This window comes from Pteronotus mesoamericanus, unplaced genomic scaffold (genome assembly GCF_021234165.1).
Source record: "Pteronotus mesoamericanus isolate MK-2021 breed Mesoamerican mustached bat unplaced genomic scaffold, CSHL_Meso_final contig_73, whole genome shotgun sequence".
NCBI classification, from domain to species: domain Eukaryota; kingdom Metazoa; phylum Chordata; class Mammalia; order Chiroptera; family Mormoopidae; genus Pteronotus; species Pteronotus mesoamericanus.
In genome coordinates, this window is record NW_026555245.1 from 30,251,322 (window position 1) to 30,268,453 (window position 17,132).

Below are 17,132 nucleotides of genomic sequence, written 5' to 3' on the forward strand. Positions count from 1 at the left end.
GGGGTTTGAGAAAAAAAGGTTAATTGGATAAGAGTTCCTAGTACTTCTTTGTCTGTTCATTAACAATTTTTTATCTGCACGCCCTGGGTGGAACTCAATGGCTCAGACACCATCTTCATTGCTTGTAAACCCCCTGGGGCACAAAGGCTGAATTGCTTGTGGACCTCCTAGAGTCAAGTAGATCATGTATTCTAGTTTCTGGAATAACAGATTTCCACATGCATTAATCATTTAAGCCTATCAACTACAACTAAGGCTAAAATCTTTAACCTTTGGATTCCCCTATCACTAGGACGACTAATGAAAATATCAGTTAATAACAAGTGTTGACAAGAATGTGGAGAAATCAGAATCTTCATACAATGCTGTTAGGAGTGTAAAATGGAGCAGCTACTGTAGAAAACAGCCTGGCAGTTACCCAAATTATTTAACATAGAGTTATCATGTGACTCAGCTGTTTCACTCCTAGTTATGTGGATTCAGATATAGATATACCCAAGATAAGTGAAAATATATTATGCACAAAAATTGTACATAAACATTCATAGCAGCATTATTCATAATAGCCAAAAGTTGCAATCAACATTCTGATGTATGGAAAAACAAAATATAGTATACATATAATGCAATATTATTCAGTCATAAAAAGAAATGAAGTACTGACACATGCTGCAATATGGAAATATTACATTAACACTGAAAATATTACATTAAGTGGAAAAGCTAGTCACAAAAACACCACACATAGAATTCCATTAGCATTAAACGTCCAGAATGCGTAAATCTATAGAGACAGGAAGATCAGTGGTGGGCTACGGGTGGAGTTGGGAGGATTGGGACTGATAGCTAAAAGGTACAAGGTTTCTTTTGGGAAATAGAAATTATTTCCATAATTAGGGTTTGCTCTGTGTGTCCTGCTCCTTCCTTTGGGGCCGCTAAGAGATGGAGGGGCTCAATCTAAAGCAAGACAGATTGAGTTTCAATCCTGCTTTCATATCCTAACAGTTAACTGTCTTCAAAAGCAACATAGGGACCCTGGAAACACTGATTTGTAACAATATACATTAGGGTTAATGATATATCGTGTCTGGTGCACAGTAAACGGGTAGACGCTTAATAAATTTTATTTTGTGTGTGTATATGTGTGTGAGTAACACTTTATGCGTATATACACACGCGAACAAGGGATCTTTGGACAGGTTCTGGAGTAAGCTCTGGAGGGCCGGTTGGTGTCCCGGATCTCGGCCCCCGGCGCCCTTGTTTCTCAGGCTATGATGCAGTGAGGCAGCAGAGCAACCCGCCAACCCTAGAAAGAAAGGTCTCGCACCCTGGGGCGGAGGAAAAGTAAACAGCGAGACCCAAAGGCGTGTGGAGGCCGCCCCACCCAGCAGAGAGCAAGGCTACTTAACTGTGGGGGCCGGGAACCGAACTCCAAAGGCGGCGGAGGATGGAAAACCACACTCACCTCGCGCTCCGCCCAGAGCGGAGAACAATGCACTCAGCCCTGAACAAGGACGCTCGCGGTGCCGCTGGCGGGGGCCTGACGGGAAATGTAGTGTCTGAAGCTTGGCCCGCGCAGTCCCACTGTTCGCTGGCTGGGGCCACGTACAACTACAAGTCCCATCACGCTCCGCAAGGCCTTGATCTTCCGGCTTTTGCAAGGGAGTGGAGCGAACATGGCTGAAGGCAGTCCGGGTGTCCCAACGTGCAGTGGGGTGAGCCGCGGACAGGTCCCGGTCCCCAGCAGTGGCGCCTGCAACTTTCCAGAGTACGAGGTTCCCGAACTAAACACGCGTGCTTTCCACGTGGGCGCCTTCGGGGAGCAGTGGCGTGGCCGGCTGCGCGGGCAAGGGGATTTGTCGCTGAAAGAGCCGCCGGCATCCGCGCTGCCTGAGCCAGGAGGGGTCGCCGACTCCGCCTGGGAGGATGCCGCCGTGGCCCGGGATCTGGGCTGTAGTATGGAGGCGGCAGCCGAGCTAAGGGCAGTTTGCGGGTGAGTGCGGGCCGAGGGGCTTTTGCTGCTTGGGGCCAACCCGGGTGCAGCTTTACTCCTGTGCTCCCTGGAACCCTTCTTTGGGAGGGCCTGTCGTATACTCTGAGGGCAGAAGAACTGCCCTTCAAAAGCTTTCAACCTGGCTAAAGCTTTCCCGCAACATTGGGAGAGGAATGGTATTGGGAATGCACAATTTTTACAAGTTGGAGTGAAGGGATGAGAGAACTGCATAAAAGATTAATTTTTCTATTCGCTAATTAATAATGTGCTTGTTAACGTAGAAAAGCAATCGGTAACAGCGACGCGTACCTGCCGTTGACAGATGCTTTGACAATAGAGGAACCGTAAGGCAGGAAGAGGACTGTTATCTGGTCTCTTTGGGCATCTCCCAAGTATGCTATTACTGAAGATTTTCTTCCCTACGTGCCGTAGTTGGTGTGAAAATACAAAAAAAAAATAATAATAATAACTTTTTAAAAATATTTTTTTCTTCACTTAACAATATTGGCCTCCTTCTATCGACCTTATATGCTTTTATAAGAATAGAATGTATTTATATTTCCGCACAGAAATCTTTGCCTTGAATTCTGGCCTCCTCTGAGCCACCTACTTGATTTTATCTGACTTCTTAATTCGATGGTGTATTTAGGACACTACCTGGACTCATTATAGACAAGATGCATGATTGCTTTTCCTCATGCACATTTTTTTTTTTTAAGCCTTGATAAACTGAAGTGCCTTGAGGAAGAAGAGGACCCAGAAGTCATCCCAGAGAATAGTGACCTAGTGACTTTGGGGTATGAAAGACCTTGCTTTTATTATATGGTATTATGTGCTATTTATTTAAATATTTCTTAACATTATTCAAAACTTGATTGTTGTCATCCCACCCCCTAAATTCAACCATCATTAACATTTACTCATATTGCTTTAACTGTTAAATTTTTGAGATACCTGCCCTGTGTCTCATTCTGTAGCTAGACTCATTTCAGTAAGTTGCAGACAGCATGTAGCTCCTAAAAGTATCATTCTCCTACATAATCAGAGTGGTATTATTACAACTAAAAATTAATAGCAAATATATAACTTCTAATATCCAGTCCATATTCATATTTGTGTTTATTTTTATATGTGTCTTTACAAAGGTATAGTAATCTACTTAGATTTCAGGTGCAAGCTAAATACTGTTAGTGCCTCTCAAACTATCTTGTAAAGGACCAGGGTTTGGTTTTTTTTTATTTTAATTTTTGACAGAGCCACACTTAAAAGTAGGACAAAAGTGAATTACTAGGAAAATGGAATTAAAAGACAAATACAATGAGAGTTTAAAAATTCAGGCAGGCATTTTAACTCTGTCTTTGCTTCTTTTGTAATAGCTGCCAAGTCTGCTTCCCTTCTCTACTGCTAATACTATATTGACATTAGTAACATTCGGAGTGCTGTGAAAGAAAGGATCCTGTCTTTCCTGGGTCCTGTGTTTTCTAGTGATTTATTCCTTACGCTATCATTTGTACATGCTTATTTGTTAAGAAATTGCCAGCGGCGCTTCCTTCTATGGACAGGTTCCAGACTCCTTACTTAGACATTTGAAACCTTCCACATATTATAGCTCAAATTCGCCTTTCTAGAGTCATTTTCAACCACTTTCTCTTTCAAAAGGCTCAGCATGCACATGGCCCCTGTCCTATTTGAAACCTACACCATCTTTAGGCCCTAAGATTACTTTCCATATTACTACAACCCCTCTTCCCTTCAGGAATATGTGCACTTGTAATGTCTAGAAATATTCTAACATTTTAGAAGTCTTTGAAGGCTCCCAAACTTTTTCATTTGTGTATTGCCCTTAAGCCAGTCATACTCTTTTGTTTCAGTTGGTGCACTTCAACTATTGTTGATTGATTAGTTAGATTTTTTTTCTAAAATGCACATCTGATTGGGTCACTCTCACTGAAAACCTTTCAAAGGCTCTTAGGCAGAAGTCCTGAGATCTTAAGTGGCGCACAGGCCCTCTACAGAATGGATCTTGCTGATCTTTTGAGCCCTGTCTCTGCTCGGTTCCAGCTACACTACAGTTCTTTTTTAGTCCCTGGAATGTGCTCTCAGTCCTGGCCTTTGCCTACAACACTTACTGGTCCTTATCCTTCTGGTGTTGCTGGCTTCTACTTATCCTTCAAGTATCAGCTGAAGGATTAAGGGCTTCATTTAGAACCCCTTTTATAAACGCTTATGGAGCCCTCATATCTCTCTGTTAAGATACTCATTATGTTTATGGTGTATCTATTTCTTTTTGTGTTTTTCTAGTTAGACTTAAGCTTCATAAGTTATACCTGTCACACACACTACTAATCCCCAATTCCTAGAACTTTGACATAATTGGAGAGTCAGTAGATATTTATGGAATGAGTGGAATAAATGAAATTTCCATTAACCTGAGAAAAGCGATTTTTAGAGATTGGCTGGTGATAATTATAAACAAAGCATACTATTTTTTGTTATAGTGAATAACATACTAATTGGTTTATAATGGTTTTATTAAGCCATGTTCAATAGTCATTTTTAGATTACACATTGCTTTCCCTGGCTGTTTTCTCTTACTAGATCAACTGGATCTCACTGGTTGTCTTCTTATCACTTCTATAGGAAATGTTGGTAGACTTGAATATAATATAATGTAAAAGGAGTTAGTACAGCATTCCTTAGCTGGGATTATTTTGATGTACTTTGAAACTATCATATTTAAAATGTAACTAATATATATCTAAATAGAACTGCAGATAAATTAGACATGTACCAAAATCTATATCTGTACACCTTCTCTTTCTAAATCTTTCTCCCCACCAATAATTTAAAAACATAAAAATTAAAACAAAATCTAAGTACATGACCCTTTTAATATGGCATAAAATAAATACATTTCTCCTACTTTTTTCCTTGCCTAACAAACAAGCTAGTGGAATCATTTTATGCATGTAAAGGGGAAAAATGCCAGTTGATAGAGATCGATAATCCTTTAATATATCCACAGCAAGTTAAGCAACTTATCTTTATCACTTTTGAAATTTTTTGATGACTTAAAGAGAAAATTTTAATTTCTAGGAATAGGAGAGGTTAATTGTTACTACATGGGTGCTACTGAAACCTTATCTGTCATCCCAAAAGCTTCAGCAGCATTACTTTTAATACAATAGCGATTTCAGACGAGATTGGGCATGTTCAGGGTGGTATGGCCATAGATTACAATAGCAATTTCAGTTAAATTTCAGTCTGCTCATCCTTTTCATTTCTCTAGCCAAGAAAGCACACTGTTCACAGCATCATTTAAAGGATGATAAGGGGGACTCTAGAGTCCTTCGAAAAAAGCGAGCCACAAAATTCGAGGACTATTACCCATTCACTAAAACAAATAATTTTTTTTTTAAACCTCTAATATATCTGTGCTTTGATGGAGTGCCAATTAATAAAATAGTAGCCAACTTTATAAAACAAAACTATAGGAGATGGAAGGAAACATAGCTAGAAATGCATGAGTAATAGGATAATTTAATATATCAAATCTCAGCACAAATCAGAGCAAATGATTAAAAAATGAGGAGATAGCCCTGGCTGGTGTGGCTCAGTGGATTGAGTGCCGGCCTGTGAACCAAGGGGTCACTAGTTCGATTCCTAGTTGAGGCACATGCCTGGGTTGCTGGCTGGGTCCGCAGCGGGGTCATGCAAGTGGCAACCACGCATTGATGTTTCTTTCCCTTTCTCCCTCCCTTCCCCTCTGTCTAAAAATAAATAAATGAATTCTTTAAAAAAAGATGAGATAAAAGTTCTAAACAGTGGGATAGGATGTCTTATGGAGGTATATACACACAAAATTTATGACTTGATAATAGGGATCTCATGTCATGTTCACAAAAATCGGTATGTGTTCACAAAGGGAACACCGATAACTTCTATAAAGTAGAAATACTACAAACATTTTCTGATCACAACATAATAGAATTTACTAACAACAAAATTCAAGCCATTTCACTTGAAATTTTAAAACTTACTAAATAATGTATGCGCAAAAGAAGAAAACACTGAAATGACAGACTTTTTAAAGAAATAATGATATTGAAAACACCATGTATGAGAATATAAGGAATACATTTAAAGCAGAGATTATAGGAAGATTTATTGCCCTAAACAATATATTAAAAGTGAAGAATAAAAATGAATTAAATTTCCAGCTCAGAAAACTAAAAAAAGAACAATAAATTAAATCAAAAGAAGCTGTAAGGAAGGAAGTTATAGAGATAATAGCAATATTTAATGAAAAAAAGAATAGAAAAAGGATGAATCTCATCAAAAATATCAGCTTTTTGAAGTAATTAACAAAGTAGGTAAAACATTAGATAACTTGATTAAGGGGAAAAAACAGACAAAAGCACAAACATACACTAAATGAGGATGAAATAACCATTGGAATAAATTTTTTAAATTATAAGAGACTACTTTCCAGAGTTTGGTGGTCCACTGACTGGCCACCTGTATTTTTTTGTTGTTTTTCTTTTTGTTGTTGTTGTTTTCAGATAAAGGCCTATTGGGACAGCTGTGCCTTTTTTTTTTTTTTTTTTTTTACATGCATTGGCTGTGGCTGCTTTTGTACTACAGTGGCAAGTTGAGAAGCTGTGAAGCAGACCATATGGCTCACAACCTAAAATATTTATTCGTTGGCCCTTTAAGGAAGAGTTTATTGATTCCTGCTCTACCAATATAAATTTGAAAACCTAGATGAAATAGATAACTTCCTAGGGAAATACAGGTTACTGAAATTAACCATATTAGAGTTAGAAACTTAAATAGACCAGTTTTCGTAGGAAAATAGGGGAAGTTATTTAAGAAACTATCGCACAAATTCCAGGTCCAGATAATTTCATATAAGAATTCTACCAAACAGTCAAAGACCAGATAGTCCCAAAACTTCAGGACCTTGAAAGGAAAATTTTCTTAATTCTTTTTATGAAGCAAACATAACACTGATACTTAAAGTAGATAAAGACATTACAAAGAAAGAAAACTTGAGATCAGTATCACTCCACACTCAGAAAATACTACCAAACAATCATATACCGTATTAAGAAAAAGTTACACCAGGACCAATTGGGATTTATCCCAGGAATGCAAGGTTGCCTCAATCTTAGGCCATCTATTAATATCGTATATTGTGTTAATGAATCTATGGAGAAAAATCGTTTGATTATTTCCAGAGATGCTAAGAAAGCCTTTAACAAAATCCAGTACCCATTCATGATAAAAAACTCTCAAGAAAATGGAAACCATAGAGTTACTGTTGTAATATGGTAAAATACATATACTTTAGTTGTAAAGCTAGTGTCTTGTTTAATAGAGAAGTGGACAGGCATTTCTACTCAGACCTGGAACAAGGCAAGCATGCTCATTGTCTTCACTACTTTGCAACATTGGCTATAGGTATTAACTATGCAATTTGGCAAGAGTAGATGAAGAAAAACTAGCTTTGTTTGCAAATGATAGAATACCTGGAATATCCAGAAGAATTCATTGCTGAAACAGACATGAAACACAAAAAACAAGAATTTAGTATAATAGCACGATGAGTATTGATATACAAAAAGCAATAGTCTTCATACGTAAAAAAACAAACAATTAGAGGACAAAATGATAAAGAAAATCTCATTAACAGTAGTCAAAAAGAAGGTTAAATTCTAAGGAATAAATTGAGCAAGAAACGTGTAAAATTTAGATAAGGAAAATTTCAGAACACTCCTGAAAGATTGAGAAAAAGACTTGAAAAAAATTGAAAGAGATTCTTTGTTCTTGGATAGGAATACTAAACATTGCAATGATGTCAGTTATTTCTAAGTTAATTTATAAATGAAGTGCAATCCCAATAAAAATACCGGAAGTATTGATTATTTTATGGATTTAGACAAGTTGATAATACAATTTATATGGGATATATGCAGTAATAATTAGGAAGAACTCTGATGGGGAAATTGTGAGGTCATAGTGATTTTTACCAGATATCAGAATATACTACAGTCTTTATAATTAAAACAGTGGATACTAGTTTATTAATAGACAAAAAGGCCAGTGGAATAGAAGAGTTCAGTTATATTTAAATAAGTATGGAAATTTAGTATGACACTAAATATAATAAACTCCAAAGGAGTTAGGAATCGATTATAGAGAATGAAACATACAAACCTTGGTATAGTGAAAGACTTTAAGTATGATTAAAATTAGAAGCAATGAAATAAAAAGATTAATAAAATTAACAACATAAAAATAAAGAATTTTACATGTTAAAAAAATCATAAATAAAGTCAAAAGACAGGAGCAAGACTTGGAGAAAATATAACATTCCACAAGGGCTAATAACCTTAATTACAGTTTGTGGCAAAAGTAGGTTTACAGTTGTGAGTACATGGAAGTTATTCTTGTATTATTATTTATTAATTACTGTATTATTTTCCATATAAATGAACAACCATAAAACTTCCCCACCCTGTATATTAGACCTTAACAGTGGAGGGACAGAGACCAAAAACTCAGTGGAAAAATGGGGAAGCCCTGGCCAGGTAGCTCAGTTGGTTAGAGCATTGCCTGGACACTCCAAGGTTGTGGGTTCAGTCCCCAGTCAGTACATGGTCAGTGCACGTACAAGAAACAAGTGAATTTGTAAATAAGTGGAACAAGGAACTGATGTTTCCCTCTCTTCTCTCTCTCTGTCTTTGCCCTTCTCCCTGTCTCCTTTCCTCTCTCTAAAAAATAAAAATAAAAATTTTAAAGTAAGTTATTTAAAAATGAAAAATGGGGAAAATATGTGAGCTAATAATTCACACATAAAAATGACTCACAAACATGAAAAAATGTTCAAGCATACTCCTCATTAGAGAAATGCAAATTGAATGATCCCGAGATATCTTTTCTTACTTAATCAGACTGGCACAAATTTAAAACTATGATTCTTTTGAGGAGGTTCTGCGAAAACAGGCTTTTTTTTTTCCTTACATTGCAGATGGAAATGCAAATTGCCGCAGCCCTGTCTAGAGAAATTTGGTAATGCCTAACAAAATTACAGTCACATACCTTTTGACCCAATAGTCCTATTTCTAACAATTTATACTGAAGATAGACCTCCAGCATTATGAAAGTACATATTCTATGAGGTTAGTAATTGCAGCATTGTTTATAACTGCAAAATACTTGAAATACCCTAAATGTAGGTACATAGGAGAGTGTTGAACAAACTAAGACATCCACAAAGTAGAGTGTTACTGGGCAACTATACTAAAGAATGAGGAAAGGTGAACCTATAGAGTGATTTCTTGGAAATATTGTTACATGGAAAAAGCAAAGGCTACAAGCATATGCTACCCTTCATGTACGAAAGAACATTTGCCAGGTGTCAATTTAATGGCTTTCATCTACAAATTTCTTTTTTTGTCTGCTCACTAAAAATGGGCCTTGGCCCTTTAAAGTTTTTCCTTTGCCAGCTGGCATAGTGCTAAGCTTTGTCAATAAAGGGCCCAGGAGGGAGACTTTGCAGGAAGAAAGAGTTTTGCTTCCTGGTTCGATGTGCTGGCTCAGCAGGATCCTGCAGTGCACAGAGCTTCCTCAGGGCCCAGTTCCTAGAGTTCCCACCAGTCATTAACACTCATCACTGAGACGATTTCCCTGCCACCCCACTCCACTCCCCTTGACACCTCCCCTAAGCAGCTTTTTCTGACATTCTTGAAGGTGGATTTCCAGCAGGGCCCACAGATGGTGCACCATAGCAACTTTCCTGCCATTCAGTGAGTACAAGCCATACCCTCTCCAGCAAGGTCTGGATCTCAGTCCTGGGGGTAGAAAAGGAGACTTCTTGGGCACTCTCTCTCAGACGCAGGGATAGGATATTTCTTATATCTGCTATTTCTATATTCTGTAACAACTCTGCTTCTTACTTGCCAATCCCTCATTACTCCAATTCTCTGTTAAAGTTAATAATTCTTTAGATTAATCTTCCTCTGTTCAATTTACTGCTTAATTTTTTTCCTCCTAATTGAACTCAGACTGATACAGAAAGGAATATAAGAAAACACTAAGTATCTGCTGATTTGAACAAAAGTAATGGAAAGGATAAACCAGAATTACAGAGATCGGTTATCTATGGAGATAGAAAGTAAGGAGGAAATGGGAACAGGTTATTAGTAGAGGGATAGAGGGATAGAGAGGAAATGATACTTCTCTGAGTATGTTTTTTATAACTCTGACTTTCAGAACCATAGTGATGTTTCACATGTTTTCCACATACCTCAAAAGTAATCAGACAATTAAAATCACCAGGATGTGGGTTGGGCAACCCAAAATAGAGAACAAAATCAACGAGTGAGACTGGCAGTATTATAAATGAATAACAATTACACTGAAGAGAATGGGGAAGAACTAACCTGAGCTCTGTATGGAGCATATCTTGATTAAGTTTTGTAAGGTTAAAGACAAACTGTTTATGAGTTAGTGTTTCTCATACGTGTGTAGGTTAGTAATTCTGAAAGTACACATTTTTTAGAATTAAGTTAATGGATTGTAAACAGTGGGAATCGAGTTTCTCATTTTTGGAGAAGTATAAACAAGGAAAGGTTAAAGGCTAAAGTGAATACTGTGATTTTTTCTTAGGATTGGAAATATCAGTATTAACTCATGGTTTTAAATATATAGCCGATGGAAAAATACAGAAATACAGATATTTATACATGTATGGGTTAGTATAGATGTGTTTTACCTTCCTGTGCTCAGAAGCCTAGAAACAGTGACTGCAGTAACAATGAGAATGCCTAAAGCCCGTGGTCTCCAAACACCTCTCTGCAATAAAGGAATTCAGGCTTTTAGGAGAAGTGGTTGATTCCAGGGCTGAAACAGGGAAATAGAGGATGGGCCTTGAGCTTTCTGTGGTGCCAGAAAGTAAGGACATGCAAAACAATGACAAGAAAAGACTTGTTGAAAGAACAGGAGCCAACCTGAAGAAGCTCCTAATGGCCAAAGCTAGGACAATTTGAGCAACAAAATAATGATAGTATTAGATTTTTAACCTATAGAATAAAATAAATATCTCTTAGTTTCATGTAATTGATTAAATAAAATGGAAGGAAAGAGACAGGTCTTCCTCATAATATCAGTGGATAATATAGAATGAGGAAAATAGAGAATCACCACTAGGCAAACTACAGTAATAAATGTTACAATCTACTGTGAATGCTAAAATTTCTGGATGAAAGTTTGCATAGTTTCAAAGTGTTTTCCCCTCAATACTTACCAAGTACAGAGGAAAAGTATATTTCAAGTGTAAGAACCTGGCAGACAAGGTAAACATCACCAGTAGTAAGACATACAGGTTGGGGCAAAAGTAGTCTTAGAGTTGTGAGTATGCAAAACACAGAGTTCATTCTTGTATTAATATTATTAATTATTATATTATTTTCCATATGAACTGTAAACCCAGCTTTGCCCCTCTCTGTATTACAGTTAACATCCTCAACCTCATGACGGTAAAGGACATCATCACTCCTGTGACACATTTATTTATTTATTTATTTATTTAATTAGTTAGTTAGTTAGTTATTTAGAAAGAGGGGAAGGGAGGGAGGAGAGAATCATCAGTGTGAGAGAGAAATGTTGATTGCCCTCCTTACGTGCCCCGACTGGGGGTGGAACCCCCCAGGCATGTGCCCTTATTGGGAATTGAACCCGCAACTTTTTGGTTTGTGGGATGACGCCCAACCAACTTTAGCCACACTGGCTGGGGAGTTTTGATGATATTCTTGCAGAATAAACAAGAATAAAAATTAAAAAAAAAAAATCAAGTCAACAGTAAAAAAAATGTATAGGCTTACTCCAGTCCTCAGGGAACAGCAGTCAAACCCAAATTGCAGGGCACTCTACAAAATAACTGAACAGAGCTCCTCAGAAATGTCAAGATCATGAAAGACAAGGAGAGAATGCAGAACTAAAAGACTGGAGGAAAAAAAAATGTGAGAAATGCAATATGGTGTCCTGCTTGGGATACTGGGACAGTAAAAAGGCTTCAAATTTAAATATTTGTTAAGTTCCAAAAAGGTCTGTTAATAATACTGATTAATGTTAATTTCCTGGTTTTGATAATTATTCTATGATCATATAAGATGTTAATATAGGGGAAGCCAGGTGAGAGATATAAGGGAACTCTTTGTATTATTTTGCAGCTTGTAAGACTAAAATTCATTCAAAATAAACAATTAAATATTGAAGATGCATTTAAAATTCCAGTAAAGAATGTTGAAGTTTGATTTCTCTTGTATCTATGACAGGGTTAGAAAAAGGCTTTTGGAACATCGGGAAGAAACGATAACGATAGATCGAGTCTGCAGACAAGAAACATTTGCATATGAGATGGTGAGAGTCTCATTTTTCACCTTTTCCCATGAAAACACACTGTCATTGGGTGAGTGTTAGTGATGACTGTATGGTGGCTTTATACTTAGTTGAAAGCAAAGTAAAGAAACTTTACTGGTGTTGGGAAGTAGTAGAAGAAAAAGACTGTCAGAATTCAAGTGATGACTTATTTTACTTTCAAATCTCCATTTTATTCATTTTTTTTAAAGATTTATTTTATTTTAAGAGAGAGGGGAAGGGAGGGAGAAAGAGAGGGAGAGAATCACATCATTGTATGAGAGAAACATTGATTGGTTGCCTCTTGTAGGTCCCCCAGTCGGGGGCCTGGTCTGCAACCCAGGCATGCGCCCTGACCAGGAATTGACCTTTTGGTTTGCAGAATGATGCCCAACCTACTGAGCCACACCAGTCAGGACTGTCTTTATTTTTTGCGTTTAGCATGGTCGTACTCTCAGTGTTAGGCTAAATTCATGGCCTTTCACCACTCTGTTCCTGGTATTTTTTTTCTGCTCTTGATCTTGGTTTCAGTACTTTTTTCCCTAATCCATAATCTCTTGTGTAAAATCCTCAGAAAAATTTAGGATGATGAGTAATGAGGCATTGTGTTAATAGAAATGATGGGTTTATTTAGTCCATACCCTTGAAAACCTACGACGTGTCACACTTAGTGCTGGGCACTTAATAGTGCATAGGGGCATTTATTGTCTTCCTAACTTTTTATTGTGTTAAAATTTATATAACATAAAATTTACTGTTTTAAGCACTTCTAAATGTTCATTTAAGCGGCATATATATTCAAAATGCTTTGTAAACATCATTAGAACCTTTTATCATCACAAAGAGAAATTCTATGCCCATTATAATAACTCCCCATTTTCCCTTCCCCTACCCTCTGGTAACCTCTGTTGTACTTTCTCTATGAAGTTGCTTTCTATAGATACTTCAGACAAGTGGAATCAATCATGCAATATTTGTCCTTTTGTGTCTGGCTTATTTGCATAATGTTTTAAAGGATCATCTGTGCTATAGCATGTATCAGAACTTCGTTCTTTTTTATACCTGAATAATATACTTAATTGTATGAATATAACACCTTTTGTTTATCCATTCATCTGTTGGTGGACATTTGGGTTTTTCCACCTTTTGGTTATTGTAAATAATACTGCTGTGAACATTAGTGTACAAATATGAGTTCATTTTCAGTTCTTTTTAGTATATACCTAGGAGGAGAATTGCTTGGTTATGTGATAATTAATTCTATTTTAATGTTTTGAGGAACCACCAGACTGTTTGCCACAATGGCTGCATCATTTTATACTCCCACCAGCAATGCAGGAAGGTTCCAGTTTCTCTAGTCTCATCAGTGCGCCATTTTCTGCTTTTTTATACTAGCCATCCTAGTGAGTGGGAAGTGGGATCTCTTCATGGTTTTGATTTGCATTTCTCTAATGATTGATTAGTGATTTTGGCAGCCTTTCATGTGTTTATTGGTTTGTATATCTTCTGTGGAGAAATGTCTATTAAAATTATTTGTCAATTTTTTAATAGATTTGTTATTGAATTGTAATAGTTCTTTGCATATTTTTGATACTAGACCCTTGTAATATATATAATTGAAAAATATTTTATGGCTTGCCTTTTCATGCTCTTGATAGTGTCCTTTGATATACAAAATTTTTAAAATTTGATGAAAGTGACTTTATCTGTTCTTTCATTATCTGTGTAGTTGGTGTCAGACTTAAGAAAATATTGCCTATCCAATGCTTGAATATTTTTCCCCTAAGTTTTCTTTTAAGAGTTTTGTTGTTGTAGCTCTTAGTTTAAGCCTTTGGTCATTTTTAGGTTTTTTTAAAAATTATGTTCATTCTATTACAGTTGTCTCAATTTTTACCCCTTTGCCCTCCTCCACTCATCCCACCCTGCCCTACCCCACCCCACTCCCACAGTCAATTCCCACACGTGTTGTCCACGGGTCATTCATACATGTTCTTTGTCTAGTCCCTTCCCCTTCTTTCCACCATTGTCCTCCTTCCCCATCCCCTTTGGTCGCTTTCAGTCTGCTCCATGTTTCCATGCCTATGGTTTATTTTGTTCGTTAGTTTATTTTGTTGACTAGAGTCCACTTACAGGTGAGATCATAGGATATTTGTCTTTTACTGACTGGCTTATTTCACTTAGCATATTCTCCAGTTCCATCCATGTTGTCACAAAAGGCAGGAGGTCTGTTTTTTTTTTTTTTTTTAAATGCAGATTGATTTTATTTATTTATTTTAAATGTCAAAATCCATTATAAAATATTTAAAAATTTAAATCCATTATAAAGTCTCAGCAATTTAAAACATACCAGCACAGAAATAATCAAATAGATCAATGAAATAAAATGAGCATTGTAGAAACAAATGTATGTATCTGTCTGACAATGTAGTATATGATTAAATTTATATTTCAAATAAATGGAGAAAATAGGTTTATTCAACAAATAAGGTGCATGGACCACTATTACTTGAAATAAAACAAATATAGAGCCCTGTTTCACACATTATACAAAAAATATTCAGGTGAGTTAAAAATCAGTGTGTAAAATCTGAGGAGTTTTAGGAGAAAATATAATATTTTTCTTACCCTGATGTAAAATATTCAAACCCAGAAGCTATAAAGTAAAATATGGACAATATGGCTATATTGAGCACTTAAGACTATACAGTTATATACCCATAAAAAAAGTTAAAGGACAAGTAATAGAATAGGAAAGTATTTGCAACACATCTAAAAGAGGGTTGATAGTTTTTGGTTTTTTCTTAGGGAAAAAATTCTACAAATATTTAGTCAAGAAATGGATAAATAATACCAAAAAGTCATTTAAAGCTTTTTAAAAATAATAGAAATAGGCAAGAAATAAACAAGAACAGATTTAGTTTCAACAAATAATAAAGTAACAACTAAAATAACACATCATTGTCACAATCAGATTAATAAGTATTAAATATACTGGTAATATCAAGTATTGTTGACTATGAAAGCGAATGGGTATTCATAGGCTCTTTTTTCTTCATCTTCTTAAAGCAGCCCCTTTAGCATATCTTGCATCGCTGGTTTGGTGGAGATGTATTCTTTTAGCCTTTTGTCTGGGAAACTCCTTATTTCTCCCTCCATTTTCATTGAGAGCCTTCCTGGGTAGAGTAGTCTTGGTTGCAGACCTTTGCTTTTCATGACTTGGAATGTTTCTTGCCATTCCTTTCTGGCTTGTAGTGTTTCTGTTGAGAAGTCAGCTGCTAGCCGTACCAGGACTCACTTATATGTTACTACCTCTTTTTCCCTTGCTGCCTTTAGGATTCTCTGTCTTTGATATTTGCCATTTTAATTATGATGTATTTTGCAGTGGCTGCATTGGGTTCCTCTTGAATGGGACCCTCTGTGCCTCCTGGACTTGTGTGACTTTCTCTCTTCCAATTAGGGAAGTTTTCCATCATTACTTTTTCAAACAGGTTCTCTATCCCTTGCTCCTCCTCTTCTTCTGGTATGCCTGTTGTATGGATATTATTACATTTCAGGTTGTCCAGCATTTCCATCAACACCTCTTCACTCTTTTTGAGTCTTTTTTTCATTTTCTTTCTCTTTCTGGGAGCTTTTTTCTACCTTATCCTCCAGCTTGCTGATTCTGTCCCCTGCTTCATCTAGCCTGCTTTTGATTCCTTCTACTGTGTTCTTCAATTCAGAAATTGTATTCTTCATTTCCTCTTGTCTCTTCTTGATAGTTTCTATGTCCTTTTTCATGCTGATATAGTTTTCAGTAAGTTCCTCATAGATTCCCTGTAGTTTTTGGTAATTCTCTCTGAGCTCATTGAGCTTCCTTAGAACTGTTGTTTTGAACTCAGTATCTGATCGTTTACTTGCCTCTATTTCATTTAGTTCTCTTTCTAGGGGCTCCTTCTTTTCCTTTGACTGGGGAGTTTTTCTTTGTCTCGCCATTATGTGTGAGACTTCTTTTTGCTGCTTCTTTTTAAATTGATCTGTCTCGATTTCCTGACTTTGAAGTGTAAACTCCTGTGGTAGGAGACCGCTCTTTTTTCTTTCTGGATCTGCCTCTGATGATGTCAGATATTGACCCTGTCTGACCTTACGCAGTCCATTCAAGACTTCCAGGAATTTACTGTCTGTGTCTCCTTCATTTATTAATCCAGTCACTCTGCACTCAGCAGTCAGGCTCCGGCACCACAGGGTGGGGCAGAGTCCCTCCTGGGGGCAGGGTTATTATGTTCTTTCATGCTGCTGCTCAGGGGAGTGGTCTGCCTGAAACAGATGGCTGCTGCTGTATGGGGGAGGAGTCAGCACCAGGATCTCGCTGGCTACTCTCTCCGTTCTCTCCCCAAAGCCTTGGTCTCCAATCTCTCCTCAAGTGTCTCTAGACCACTCTTTACCCGCTTTAGCCAGATATCTACTGTCTGTGGTTGCTGCTCTGTACTCAGCAGTCAGGCTACCACTGGGCCAAAGCAGAGTCCCTACTGGGGTGGGGCTATTGGGTCCTCTCACAGTGTTGTCGCTTAGGGGAGTGGTCTGCCTGGGCAAGATTGCTGCTGCCAAATGGGGGATGAGTCACCACCGGGATTCTGCCAGCTACTCTCTCAGTTCTATCCTCGAAGCTTCTTTCCCCAGTCTCTCCTCAGGAGGCTCTAGCCCACTCTGTCCCCGCCTTTGCCGGAGACAAGGGTAAGTG

General features: G+C 37.3%; 1 protein-coding gene across 1 annotated transcript in view; it reads left to right on the top strand.

Annotated features, from left to right (window-relative positions):
* The first annotated feature begins 1,653 nt into the window (after nt 1-1,653).
* SNAPC3 (small nuclear RNA activating complex polypeptide 3) overlaps nt 1,654-17,132 on the top strand; it is a 39,716-nt gene continuing 24,237 nt past the window's right edge. Inside the window, exons 1-3 of the mRNA XM_054583177.1 lie at nt 1,654-1,993; nt 2,713-2,790; nt 12,334-12,418. Of these exons, the coding sequence (XP_054439152.1) occupies nt 1,677-1,993; nt 2,713-2,790; nt 12,334-12,418 (480 nt within the window). The 5' untranslated portion in view covers nt 1,654-1,676. The remainder of the gene's footprint in view (nt 1,994-2,712; nt 2,791-12,333; nt 12,419-17,132) is intronic.